Here is a 15,059-nt window from a genome sequence, read left to right on the forward strand (position 1 = left end):
CTCATATATATGTGTATATAGTGTTTGTGTGTGTGTGTGTGTAACAAAAGGACTAAAACATACCTGAGAATGGTATGCACTGACTTGCAATGCGGTGCTAACTTCTGGGGATGGAGGGTGACACCTGGGCCATACCGGGTTTTGGCCTCACTCCCAGAGTTTCACCTTCAGCCAGCTGAGCTGTTTCCCAGTAAATAGTGCACAGGGCTGGCTGTGTGGTCATTCCATCCTTGTTGGCTCAACATAACGCACTGCTTTTCTGCACTTTTTCATGTTTGAAATATTTCATAATTTAAAACTGTATAAAAAGCAGTTTACAGAGTCAAGGTTAGAATGGTCTGTAGAGTTGTGGAGGCTAAATCAGACGGAAGCTGAAAACATCCATTGGTCCCATAATCACAGAGATGACAGTTGGTTCAACAGGGAGGTGCAGAGCCAGCTGGTGGCACAAGCAAGTATTCCATCTGAATCTTAACAGGCTTGGTGTTTGCATTTCTTCCACTTAGCCATACTGCTTCTGGATGTGGTTAAAGGTAACTGAAAGCACTGAGTTAGAAACAGTGGTAGAGGGTGGAAAACCTGAAGTGGTCGTCCCTTGCTAAAACAGGCATGGCCAGGAGAGGAACGTGGGGATGAGGGCCAGTGCTCAAGACAAAGAGCTGAGCGTCTTCTGCACACAGCTTTGCTACCTGCCGAGAGATGTTGTACCTGAACTGCTGATGTTACCTCTGGATAGGACTTTTTCCTGGAGCCCAGGTAGTAGGATGTGGGACCCTAGCAAAAAAAAAGAAAATTCAGCAGCCTTAAAGGAACATCATTCTGTTCCCCAGTTAGGATCCCCACACAACCTGCTTAGAAGGAATAAACAGTAATTAGTTATGTAAAGCGACAGAAAAGACAGATACAAATTAGTGATGGAGGATGAAGGTGCCAAGGTATCATTATGTGGGAGGTGCAAGTGTCCCACCTTCTAGAGTTGTGCTGGGTGGAAAAGCCTGCAAAAGGTGGGTTTAGCTCAGGCAGAATCTTGATGTTCTGAAATTCCGCCAACCACCATCCCAGCTTCATCCTGCCCCTAGTACCTCAAAGTATCCTTTCTCCATACCACACCATCTCATACAACCAAACCCAAGTTCCAGTCCTGTATGCACCACAATTTTCTCTGTGACCTTAGCTATCTGCCTCTTGTAAGCCTCAAAGAAGTGGGACTAGATTATTCCTAAATTCTCCTTTCCTTTGATATCCTACACAAGTACAAGTATCTTCAAGATATTTTCTCCATGCTACAAAATAAGCTCTGTATTTTACACTCAAGGTCAAGTGTAATCTGCTGGTTACAGCAGGAAAAAATGACATAGGAGCTGTTATACAAAGATGCCATCAGGGACCAGGGAGGTCTTAGAAGTTTCTGAAGCAGCCAGGTGTGACACAGTGGGGTGCAGAGGAACTGGAGAGCACATGCCTTGGCCAAAACATCCACATGAAGATGCGTCAGAAATACTAGGCTGGCGCCGTGGCTCAACAGGCTAATCCTCCCTGTGGCGCCGGCACACCGGGTTCTAGTCCAGGTCAGGGCGCCAGATTCTGTCCCGGTTGCCCCTCTTCCAGGCCAGCTCTCTCCTATGTCCCGGGAAGGCAGTGGAGGATGGCCCAAGTCCTTGGGCCCTGCACCCCATGGGAGACCAGGAGAAGCACCTGGCTCCTGCCTTCGGATCAGCGCGGTGCGCTGGCCGCAGCAGCCATTGGAGGGTGAACCAACGGCAAAGGAAGACCTTTCTCTCTGTCTCTCTCTCACTGTCCACTCTGCCTGTCAAAAAAAAAAAAAAAAAAGAAAGAAATACTGTGTGGCCAAGAGGCACCAGCCCCTGGCTAAAAAGAAAGGGAAACTGATGGAATTTCAGGCATCCACCCTAGGAGGTATAAGAGGATTGGGGGAAGCTGGGATTAAAGGGCTGGAGAGGTCGGGGCATAGCATATCCATTTGCTATGTCGATCTACTATCTCATTCATCTGTGTTTGTAGAGAGGCGATGTGTGACACATTTCACCCATCCTCATCCCTCATATCCATCAGTTGAATTCAATGATCTGAGTCTCAAGACAAGTCCCAGAGCTCATTTTCCTCTTACTTCATAATGAAGGGGTTAGAGTAGCTTTGTTCCAAGGTAAATGTTGCAGCTTATATCCTATGCAGCAACTAGGAAACGGCATCAGCATTCATTCACTCATCCATTCAACATACACTTGGCAGAGCACAGCTCACAAATATTCATCATAAAAGATTGTCTCTGGCGCCTAGAATTCAAGAGCCAACAGCACTATTCATTTGGACAAATGATGCCAGCTCGCTTCCAGGCATTGTTCTGGTTTTGAAATGCAGGTGTAAGGCCAACAAAGTTTCTGCCCTCATGTAGAGCAGCACCTAGCAGGTGAGAACACAGAAACTGGTAAGATGATACCAGCTGATCATATGAGATAAAAAGGAAAAAAAAGGTAATCCTACCTTTTAGACGGTGTCAAAACAGGGAGCATTCAAGCTGAGGCCTAAATGATGGAGCAGTGTCATCCAAAAAGACGAGGAAGGAAGAACAGCCAGAGAGAAGGGATACCTAGTGTAAAATTCCTACTTAGGACAGGCTGGAGAGAAGAACACCCAGACACAGTGGAGTGAAAGAGGGTGGCAGGAAATAAGGGAACAGAATGATCAGGTTTTGTTGCTCAGTCATTGTGATAGGCAGTAAGGAATACCTAGTGATGGTATACAACAACTAACATCAATACTGGGAGGACAGGGACAAGAGACCAACACAATAGAAATCAAGACGCTTGTCTTTTATGCCAACACCTTCCACTATTGCTGTGCAGTCTGCAGCAGGCGTATCTGCAAGTCACTTAACCTTTCTGGGCTTCAGTGTCCTCAGCCACACAACCACATGGCCACGTCAGTTACTTGTGGGACTGTTCCCATAGAGGAGAAGCACTAGGAAAGCAGAGACCGTTTTTCATTGATACATTTCTATATCTATGATGATGAGCACGGTTATGAACATATATTTGGCACTCAATTAATATCTGTAGGATGATTGTTGAGCAATCTTTCTAGCTTTAGCACTCTAGGTTGCTAAGGCAATCTGATGAATATTCATTAGCCTTGTTTGGGAATTTGTGCTTTCCATAGCCAATCTAAATATAAAATTGTGAGTATAAACACATTGTTTGGCTGACCAGCTGGATAGAATCTGCATACATGCCCTGGATACACACTGGATAATAATAAAATAATTTCAGAGATAGATTGCTAAGTTTAATCAGAGTACTATAAACTGGAGGCTGGAAATATGCCTGGAACCATTATATACACTTTATTATTTTACTAAATGTTGAAATGAGTTCTGTGAGTAGGGAAATGACATCCAGAGAAGTTAGGTAGCTCTTTCAATGTCAGGTAGCTATCCAGGGCTCATACGTAGGTCTATCATGAGCAGTGCCTTTAGGCACTATAAGCATGCTGCTTTTTGAATTACTGTTTCTTGTACTAAATAAAATACCCATATGATTCAGGCTGCTGCAGCAAGTCAGTGATAGCAAGGATCCACTGTTTTTCTAGTTTTCCATGTTGTTGCACTTTGTGTATGGCTTCAAGATGGCTGTTGTGACTTTTGACATCAAATTCAAGTGGGAGAAAGAGGTATGATGCCATAAGCATCTTCCCCAAACCTTTAGCCAACTTTTGCTTATAACTCACTGGCCAAAACTTTATCTTGTCATCTCTAGTATCAGGAGAGACTAGAAAAGAGAAGAGCTTATAGAGTGGGTATATTGGTTCCCCAAATAAAATTGGGGTTCTGTCACTTAGGAAGAAAGAGTAGCTATTGGGAAGGTAGCTATTGGTCTGCAGTACATATAGGCATGACCTGGCCCTTGAATTGTCACAGAATCTCTGATTGCCTGGGGGTACATATTTTTTTTTTTTTTTACAGATTTATGTATTTGAAAGGCAGAGCTATAGAGTGTCAGAGAAGAGGGAGATCTTCCATCTGTTGGTTGACTCCTCAGATGGCCACAACGGCCAGAAAGAAAAGTGGAAGAAACTCCTGGCTCCAGATCGGTGGAGCCATGAACCAGCAGATGGAAGACCTCTCTTTGTCTCCCTCTGCTCTTCTCTCTCTCTGCTTCTCTGTAATTTTGCCTTTCAAATAAATAAATCTTAAACTAAAACTCTTTATTTTTTTTAACATGCACAAAATGTTCAATATGTGTTAGGAGATTTCGGAGCACTTTCAAATAGTACTTGTCTTGACTAAAAGCAGAATAAGATAGGGGAAAAAGCTTTAAAACAAGTGAGAAGTAAAATTAGATAACGGAAGCTTAATAAGTGGGAAACAGAAGTTAAAAGGGAATGTAAAAAAGGCTGCGTTTAGCAGTAGTCACGCAAATTCCACCAGCAAGTTGGTGTTACATGACTCTAAGTTTCTGGATTCTGACATTGACTGGAACAGGTACAGCCTTTCTCCCTGGGATGTTAAAGAAGCAGCAGTAACAGGCGCTTCGCAGGGAAGAGCAGCTCCTAGGATGCCTCGCGGTGCCACGGTGTTTGCTTGGCCCAGAGGAGGAGTGCGTGTGCTGAGTGCTACCAGAGAAGCTGGACTTCGCCTTTCCAGTATAAAATGATGATGACTGCTACAATAATGGTGCCATAAACTGGCATTTGGGAGTGTTCATTAGGTGTCAGAGCTTGTCAGAACTGATTCACGCACATTGTTTCTAAAGCTCGGTTTCCTTAACTATGAAATAGAATGGGAGTCATCTTTGCCTCTTTCTTTCTTACAATGAATCATTACTGGAGCTGTAATCAACACCACTCACCAGCAGAGGTTCTGAACCAGGCTCATTTCAAAGGGGCTGCTGGGGATGACATGATGTTATATGTAGAAAATTCTAAATATTCAACCGAAAAAAATCACACAAAAACAAACAAAAAAAACCCCAAATCTTTTAGAACTGATCAAGAAATTCAGAACAGAAAGTGAAGTGGCAACATACAAAAGTCGTGGTGCATTTCTGTACGTCAGCAGTGGACTATCTGAAGAGAAAATCAAGAAAACAGCAACAGAAAGAATGAAATACTTCAGTAATTTAATGAAGGAGGGACGAGTCGTCCGACATGGAAAGGTATAAGGCACTCATGTCAGAGATTTTTTAAAGAAGAAATAAATACCTGCATTGGCATGCTTTGCCTGGAAAGATTTTCCATGCTCATAGATTGAAAGAATTAATACTATTAAAATGTTCACAGCACACGAATCCATCAACAGATTCCATATAATCTCTTTCAGAAACCCCAAGACATTCATTTTACAGATACAGAAAAAAAATGCTAAAAATTTTGTGGAACCACAAAAGACCCCACATATCCAAAACAGTTTTGATTGAGAAAAGAAACCTGGAGGCATCACTTTTTTATATCAAAACATATTACAAAGATGGTGCTGGCATTGTGTCATAGTAGATTAACCACTTGCCTGAGACGAAGGGCATGCCACATGGGTGACAGTTCAAGTCCCAGTTGCTACACTTCTGACCTTTCTCCCTACACTGCACCTGAGAACGCAGTGGAAGATGGTCCATGTACTTAGGCCCCTGCCATCCATTTGGGAGCCCTGGATGAAGCTCCTGGCTTCTGGCTACAGCCTGGCTCAGCCCTGGCCATTGCAGCCGTTTGAGGGGTGAATCAGTAAATGAGAGGTCCCTCTCCCCCCCCCCCCCCATCTCTGTAATTCTGCCTTTCAAATAAATCTTTTGTAAAAACATATTACAAAACTGCAATAATCAAAACATAATTGGTTTGACGTAAAAAAGAGACAAATAGATCAGTGGAACAGAGTACAGAGCCCAGAAATAAACTCAGGCTAGAAACAAATCGGGCATACATGGGAGACTCATCTTGAACAAGGGTACCAAGAATACCAAGAATATCCCATGGGGAAACTCTAGTCTCTTTAAAAAATGTTGCTGGGAAAACTATATATTCACATGCAAAAAAAAATTCTGTCATTTGCCGTACATAAAAATGAACTGAAAATAATTTAAAAATTGGAACATAATGTTCCAAATCCATAAAATTTCTGGGGGAAAAATGGGAGTTTTTTTTTTTTTAAATATTCATTTATTTGAAAGGTAGAGCAGTGAGAGGGAGGGAGGAAGAATGAGAGGAAAGAGGGATCTTCTATCAACTGGTTCGTCCCCCCAAACGGCTGTAACAACTGGGTCTGTGCCAGGCCAAAACCAGGAGCCAAGAATTCCATCCTGGTCTCCCATATGGGAGGTGGAGGTACAAGAACTTGGGCCACCATCTACTGCTTTACAAGCTGCATTTGGACTCAAACCAGCACTCTGATAGGAGTTGCCAGTTTCACGAGTAGCAGCTTACCCTGCTGTGTCACAAGGCTAGCTCTGGGAAAAGCTTTTGACATTGGTCTTGGCATTGATTTCTTGGATATGAAACCAAAAGCATAAGCAACAAAAACAAAAATTTGTAAATTGTTAGAGTTGTATCTAACCAAAAGTTTTGGCACCATTAAGGAAATAGTCAACAGAGTGAAAAGGCAAACTATAGGAGATAATGGGTTAAGTTCTAAAATATTTAAGGAACTCTTATAACTGGATAGCAAAAAACCCACAAGCAAACAAAAACAAAACCAAAATACAAATAACGCTATTAAAAAGGGGGCAAAGGACTTGAATAAAGATCTGAAAAAGATGAAGGTGTTAAATTTCACTAATCAACAGGGACATGTAAATCAAAACCACAATGAAAAAATTCTCTAATGCATAATCTATTATATAATATATACACATAATTACAGAGCTGATATAGCCCATTAGGGTAGCTGTTATAAAAATCACAACAACCAAGTGTATTGGTGTTGTATACAACTTGTGGAAATGTAAGATGGTACAGATACTATAGAAAATGCTACGGAAAAGTATTAAAAATAAAATCACCATGTGATCCAGAAATCCCACTTCTGGATATGTAGCCTAAAAATTTTAAGTAAGGATTTTGAAGATATATCTGAACTCCTATGTTCATTGAGCATTATTCACAATTGATAAAATGAGGAAACAAGTCAAATGTTCATGAACAGATGACTGGGTAAAAAAAAGTGATATATACATGCAATGGATTACTCATTTCATAAAAAGAAAGGAAACCCTACTATTTGTGGCAACATGAATGAACCTGGAAAACAGTACACTAAATGAAATTAGTCAAACACAAAGGGACAAATGTTGCATGATTCTTGTTAGAAGAGGCATCTAAAATGGTCAGTGGCATAGAAGCAGACAATGGTATAGTGGTTACTAAGGGATGCAGGGAAGGGTTATGTGGGAATTGCTCAGTGGCTATGAAGTTAATTATACAAGATGAGTCGGTTCCACAGCTCTGCTGTACAGAATTCAGCTTGCAGTTAACAATAACTTGCAGGGTGCTTACGCATTTGCTGAGTGGATAGATCTCAATAGCAGACAAAAACAAAGAGATGTTTGGAAGTGATGGATATGTTTATTGCCTAAACCATGGTGAAGGGAATGAACACAAATGTCAACATATGTCTAAATTTACTAAACTGAATACTTTAGTTATATGTGGTTTTGTGTGTGTGTGTGTGTGTGTGTCTACTGATAAAGACGAGGGGGAAAGAATTGCTGGGAAGAAGAAATAATGGAAACAGAGTCCAGGCCTGTGCTTAGTTGATATTTGGGGGCTTTTATTATGGCTTTACTCTGTCCAATCAATTTTCCTCTTTAGTGAGCATCATTTTTTTTTTTTTTTGGACAGGCAGAGTGGATAGTGAGAGAGAGAGACAGAGAGAAAGGTCTTCCTTTGCCATTGGTTCACCCTCCAATGGCCGCCGCGGTCAGCGCGCTGCGGCCGGCGCACCGCGCTGATCCGATGGCGGGAGCCAGGGGCTTCTCCTGGTCTCCTATGGAGTGCAGGGCCCAAGCACTTGGACCATCCTCCACTGCACTCCCTGGCCACAGCAGAGAGCTGGCCTGGAAGAGGGGCAACCGGGACAGAATCCGGCGCCCTGACCGGGACTAGAACCTGGTGTGCCGGCGCCGCAAGGCAGAGGATTAGCCTAGTGAGCCGTGGCGCCGGCCTAGTGAGCATCATTTTTATAGCTGAGGCTCACTTGCTGTGAGTGATGAAATTCTCAGATGTCCGTCAAGGTTTCTTGCTCGATGGGGTATACAATTACTGCCCTACTTATCCAATCAGCCATTGAGGTGCTACTGATTTTGCAGATGTAATTGAAGTCCCGAATCACTTGACCTTAAAATGGGGGGATTATTCAGGTAGATATGACCCAATCAAATGGGCCCTTCCAAACTCTGTCTTAGAGCTGAGATACGGAAGTGAGATTCAAACCACGAGAGGGAGAAATCTTCTGCTGGCTTCGAAGATAGAGGGCACCATGTGGCAGGGAATATGGACAGCCCCCAGGAGCCAAGAGTAGCCTAAGCTGATAGCTGGAAGATGATGGGTGTCCCAGTCTTACAGCTGCAAGAAACTTAATTGTGTCAACAACCATGTGAGCTGAAGTGAATTCAGTAGTGCCTATACTGACTGTCTCTAACCTTGGCAGAGAACTTGGTCAGCATGCTCAGACTTCTGACCAAAGGAACAGAACGGTGAGCTAAGGAATGGGTGTTGTGTTAGGATACTAAAATCTGAGGGCAGTTTGTTGTCCATGCATAGAAAGCTGATACACTCACCTTGAAGCACTTGTCTAGCCCATGACAGAGCGAGGATTTGAACCGAGGCCTGGATATCTCCAAAGATTTTGTTCTCAAGCTTTCTTGTATTGCAGAATTATACAATCTCATATATTATATTGGATAAGAAATAGATATTTTAAATTGCTAAGTGCAAATATAAAATGCACATACATTATGTCATGATTTTGGAATAGTGCCTGAGAACAATGGAAAAAATAAATTGCCTGAAAGTTACACATTCTATGTGGAACTCAACGTAAAATATTATTAGAATGAATGTGAAAAATGAAGGTTGGCCATACCCCCAGGCTTAATTTAAAAAAAGAACAGTGACATATAAACACTTAAATATATTTATCTGTTTGCCAGATTGACTTGGCAGGAACTGACAGCCTTTAAGAAATGCCCAGAATTTGGACATATAGAATTTTGTGTGTAGGAACTGGAAGAATGGATATTGCCACAGGTCCTATGGGGTTTTGAAGGATGACTGATTTCTAAAGTTTTTGCACAATTAGCACAATTATCCAGGAATGGGTAAAGGAACATTATGATTGTTCTCTGGAAGAAAACTTATACCTAACCATGAGTTGAACTTAAAGCAAGAATGCCATGTTAGGGGCAGGGGCTGGGGCATAGCTGGTAAAGCTGCCACCTGCAGTGCTGGCATCCCCCATGGGTGCCAGTTTGAGTCCTGGCTGCTCCACTTCCAATGCATCTTTCTATTATGGCCTGGGAAAGCAGTAGAAGATGGCCCAAATTCTTAGGTCCTGAACTTGCATAGGGGACCTGGAAGATCTTGACTCCTGGCTTTGGATCAGCTCAGTTCTGGCTGTAGAAGCCATTTGGGGAGTGAACCAGTGCATGGAAGGCTTTTCTCTCTCTGCCTCTCTCTAACTCTGCCTTTCAAATAAATAAATCTTAAAAATAAAAAAAGAATGCCACATTAAGGGTCCTTCGCCATATGGCATAGATTGTAGCTACAAATAATAACAGTATTTATCAGATTGCTATACGCCAGTGACGTTGAGCATTTTACATGAATTTCCTCATCCTACCTCAAGAAATCCTAATGAGTAGATGTTGCGATGCTCTCTGTTCTGTAAACGAGAAGCCTGAATTCGATGAAGTTTCAGTAACTTGTCCCAGGGAAATGTCAGATGTTAGCTCTGGAATTAGAATCCAGGCAGTTTGTCTCCAAAGTGTCTGCTTTTAGCTGCTAGACCGTTCTTTGTGGAAAACAAATGATTAAGCACTAGGAAAATACATTATTGTTAAGTGGAGTTGTATTTATATGGCCAAGGCCTGAATGTTGAATGAAAGCGTACATATCATGTTATCACAAGTGGGAAAAAAAGGAAAGAGATAAACTTGTTCAAACAATGTTGTGTATATATAGAGGGGAAATAACAGGAGGAGAGACCTCTGAAATGTGCCTGAGATTAGGCGATCAAGGTGAAGTTTTGGTTTTCTTTGAAACTTTGAATTTCCTAGAGTATTTATAATGCATAAGTACGTCATATTAACAAGATGGCCTACGGTGGAACAAATCAACATCTTAATTTCCGAAGTAAGCTGTGACAAATGGTTTACTCTTGCTGTTGGCATCCCCTCATTTCACCTCCTAGAGATAACTGTCCCCCAGATTTTGGCTGTCCTCATTCTTAGGCAGTTCAAAGTATTTTTAGTAATTAAGTACATATTCCAAAATGCTCTTAAATATCTTTCATGCTTTTCATCTTGGAAAGTGGTATACTATATACTATTGCAGAATAGCATTCTGTGTGTATTATACTTTTAAAAACTTATAGTTGTGCAATTTACTAATATTGAATTGTTGGTCTACTTTGAAGTGTTTCACTCCTGTCTAGTTGTCTTTTGTTGATGGACATGCATGTAATTTCTACTGCTTTGTAATTCTTTGGGGTCTAGGTCTAGGTCTAGGTTGTAGGGTATGTACATCTTCAGACGCATTTCCACACCATGACTGTGTTCCTACCAGCTGTGCAAAGGAAGCTCCATTGTTCCAGATCTCTGTCGACACATGGCCATGCCAGACATGATTGTGAATCCAATTTGTTAACAATAAGAATGTGTTGATGTTTTATCCATGTCATTAAACAGAGAGAGCTGGGAGATGGAGGGAAGGAAGGGAAAGGGAGAGGAGGGGAGGAGAAAGAAACCACACACAAGAAAATTAAAGAGTCTATTTGTTGAGCTATGTGTTTTCATTGTTAGGGCAGGGCACAAATAGGTGACACAGGAAGCCTGAGTGGAAGTGGAGGCCTCTTGGTAATTGACTGTAGGCTGCTACCCTTTCCTTTTATTAGGGACAATACTAGCTCTAGAATAACTGGTTTAGAGGAACATGTAGCAGCCCCGAATTGGAGAAGAAGATACAGGAAGAGATGAGGCAAAGAGAAGATGAGCTCAGGAGCTCTTGCAAGCTGGGCCAGAGGGCCATAGGTCAATAAGCCACAGCATCTGCAGGTGGTTGGTGGGCTCACATCCTAGGGTGTCTGATGTTGACTTGCATGTTGATGTAATAGTTATCCTGTAATTCTTGCTTCCATTTGGGGCATTCTAACAAACTCTACCACAAAGACATCATAGGAACAGAGAGCAGAAAAAATTATTATGTTATTTGAGAATAAATAAAATGAATTCTATGGTAGGGGGATGTTTGAATTAATGTGGGATGTCAAAGAAACAGTTTGCCTGAGGACATCAGAAGTGCCATCTATTACAGGAACTATGGCCCTCAAGCCCAGAGGTATATCACCAACCCTGCCAAAGGGGACACTGTGATGGGTAATGATGTCAACTTTGACAATTTAAGCAGTCCTCTTTCTTAGCATGTACCCATCCAACGTGCTTTTCTGTGAACCATAAATACAGACTTCCTTAGATAAGGACTGAACGAGATTAATATTTTTGAAGTTGAGTTTATCTGAAAATATCAATACTAATATTACTCCTAACCTTTCTGAATGATGTGGATTAGACAGGATTAGTCAGGAAAGTTTTTCTAACCAAAAACTGGATTCAGATGTTGAATATCTAAATCTGTCAGCTCTGATGTATACACACATGTGACAGTCTGGACTGCATAATTTTCATTTTCTTAGATGTTTCCCAGTGTTTTATCCATTGCTAATTAGACGAGCTGATAATGATCTTGAGTGCATGGTGATTCATATTATCTCCCAAACTTTGGCTGTCATATCTGTTACTAAACATGGAGGCTGGTAACCTTTTTTTTTTTTTTTTCTCTAGAGAGCTATTTAGCTCCACAAATTCTTCTGTAAGGATTTCTCCCAATGGATATCTCTTACCAGCTTGATGTTTGATTTTTCTGGTCATCACTTCTTGTTGAGGGGGGAGAGTGAATGTGATTGGTTCTCCTGTGAGTAGGAAGAGCAGTAATATAACCGTAATGGTCAGTCCATGTTTTAGATGAGTAAAAGTCACCCAAGTGCTTGGTTGGTCAATTGGTTTGAGAACTGGATATTTCTGTTTAAATATATGGGGCATTTAGTGAAGGATTTCACAATGCCTAAATCTGTATATTTCAGAGTAGTAGGGGACCCAGGTAGAAACAGAGCTATAGGCTCCTTGATGCACCTCTGGTCTATTACATAAAGGAATTTCCCGCCATATAATTAGCCTGTAGACCTCCTCTGACCTTGGGTGGCACTTATCTTGTTCTGGGGAGTCACTACTGGGAGTCCCTGTAGAGCAGTGCAGGTGAAATGGGCACGGTTGAGAAGTACCATCATAAAAAACAGAAGCTTCACCTGGGCCCTGGAGGCCACCACTGCTCGCTCTGCTGCCTTAGGTGCTTACTGTAGTGCTCACTGTCTTTCTCTACTCCTGAACACAGTGAAAGATCACACATGCAGTCTCCCTTATGGTTGGTAAGGTCCTCCAAACAAGGAGCGGTTAGTGGAAGTCTCATCCAGACTGGAGCATTTTGTTACATTTTGTGATGCACACACCCTCCCTCTCCCAAAGTTCTATTTCCCTCTATCCTGACTCCTGGCAGTCTTGATACAGTGACCACAAGTATTTTTTAAAATACAGCATTTCAGCTATACAATTGTATTGAATTTAATGAGAATAAAAGCATTCTTTATTTTTTAACTTTTATTTAGTAAATATAAATTTCCAAAGTACAGTTTATGGATTACAATGGCTTTCCACCCCCATAACTTCCCTCCCACTCACACCCCTCCCATCTCCCGCTCCCTCTCCCATTCCATTCGCATCAAGATTCATTTTCAATTCTCTTTATATACAGATCGCTTCAGTATATACTAAGTAAAGATTTCATCAGTTTGCACCCACACAGAAACATAAAGTGTAAAATACTGTTTCAGTACTAGTTATAGCATTACTTCACATTGGACAACACATTAAGGACAGATCCCACATGAGATGTAAGTACACAGTGACTCCCATTGTTGATTTAACAATTTGACACTCTTGTTTATGGCGTCAGTAATCTCTCTAGGCTCTAGTCATGAGTTGCCAAGGCTATGGAAGCCTTTAGGGTTCGCTGACTTCGATCTGATTCTGACAGGGTCATAGTCAAAGTGGAAGTTCTCTCCTCCCTTCAGAGAAAGGTACCTCCTTTGATGGCCCGTTCTTTCCACTGGGATCTCACTTGCAGAGATTTTTCATTTAGGTCTTTTTTTTTTTTTTTTTCCCCCAGAGTGTCTTGGCTTTCCATACCTAAAATACTCTCATGGGCTCTTCAGCCAGATATGAATGCCTTAAGGGCTGATTCTGAGGCCAGAGTGTTATTTAGGACATCTGCCATTCTATGAGTCTGCTGTGTCTCCTGCTTCCCATGTTGGATCGTTCTCTCCCTTTTTGATTCTATCAGTTAGTATTAGCAGACACTAGTTTTGTTTGTGTGATCTCTTTGACTCTTAGACCTATCAGTGTGATCAATTGTGAACAGAAATTGATCACTTGGACTAGTGAGATGGCATTGGTTCATGCCACCTTGATGAGATTGTATTGGAATCCCCTGGCACATTTCTAACTCCATCATTTGGGGCAAGTCCGATTGAGCATGTCCCCAATTGTACATCTCCTCCCTCTCTTTTTCCCACTCTTATATTTAACAGGGATCACTTTTCAGTTAAATTTAAACACCTAAGAATAATTGTGTGTTAATTACAGAGTTCAACCAATAGTACTAGAACAAAAAAAATATACTAAAAGGGATAAAGTATTAAGTTGTACATCAACAGTCAGGCCAAGGGCTGATCAAGTCAGTGTTTCTCATAGTGTCCATTTCACTTCAACAGGTTTCCCCTTTGGTGCTCAGTTAGTTGTTGCCGATCAGGGAGAACATATGATATTTGTCCTAAAAGCATTCTTCATTTTCTCTTAGTTTGGTCTGAGTTCTGCTTTCCAGTATCTTAGCTCACTGGGCCCAGTGACATTTCTTAGAGCTACCGCAGTGTTGCAGAAATTGAAGTTAGCTGACCCAGCACCTCTGAGTCCTTTAGTCTCTAGGTTTACCTCTGTAGCTCCTCACCTGGCACGTTGGTGATGTAGAGAATACTCAGAATTTTAAGTCCTTGTTTTTCTAGTTAATTCTAGAATCTTTGGATTAGCATAATCAAGAACAATGATCAGGTTTTTCTTAGGCTTCTGGTACCTTTAACATTCACGGTATCTTTAAGATCCCACCACTGCATGGGATGTTCCTGTTAGAAGTTTAGGAGGATAGGGTATATGGAAAAGTGCTAGGATCAATGGTTTTGAATGGGGACAAAAAATTACTAGAGTCAGAGTGCTTAGAGAATGAATTCTAAGAAGAAATGATGATTGGAGAGAAGGCAATTCAGATTATTGAGTTACAACTATTGGTAATGGCAAGTTCAAGGTCTGGATACTGGAATTAATAACTGAGGAAGTATGGAGCACCAGGCTTAGGAAATTATAGTTCTCAAAAGAGTTGTCAGAAAAACAAATTAAGAGATAAGCATTTAAGTTAATCTGCAAAAGAGTACTTTAAAGTGCTCATGGAAAAATTGAATTAAAAGATATATTTATTTTGGTGCAAAAGAGTTTTGACATCAATGCATAGTTTTTTTTTTTTTAAAGCCTGATCCTGAGAAGTATTTTCTTTTTTTAAAAATTTTATTGACTTTTTTTTAACTTTTATTGAATGAATATAAATTTCCAAAGTACAGCTTATGGATTACAATGCCGCCCCCCCCCCCATAACTTCCTTCCCACCTGCAACCTTCCCCTTTC

The 15,059-nt window shown here is 41.3% G+C and overlaps 1 protein-coding gene across 1 annotated transcript in view; it reads left to right on the forward strand.

Annotated features, from left to right (window-relative positions):
* The first annotated feature begins 632 nt into the window (after positions 1-632).
* HTR4 (5-hydroxytryptamine receptor 4) overlaps positions 633-15,059 on the forward strand; it is a 131,972-nt gene continuing 117,545 nt past the window's right edge. Inside the window, exon 1 of the mRNA XM_062189922.1 lies at positions 633-756. Within this exon, the coding sequence (XP_062045906.1) occupies positions 633-756 (124 nt within the window). The remainder of the gene's footprint in view (positions 757-15,059) is intronic.

Source organism: Lepus europaeus, chromosome 4 (assembly GCF_033115175.1).
Source record: "Lepus europaeus isolate LE1 chromosome 4, mLepTim1.pri, whole genome shotgun sequence".
In the NCBI taxonomy this organism is placed as follows: domain Eukaryota; kingdom Metazoa; phylum Chordata; class Mammalia; order Lagomorpha; family Leporidae; genus Lepus; species Lepus europaeus.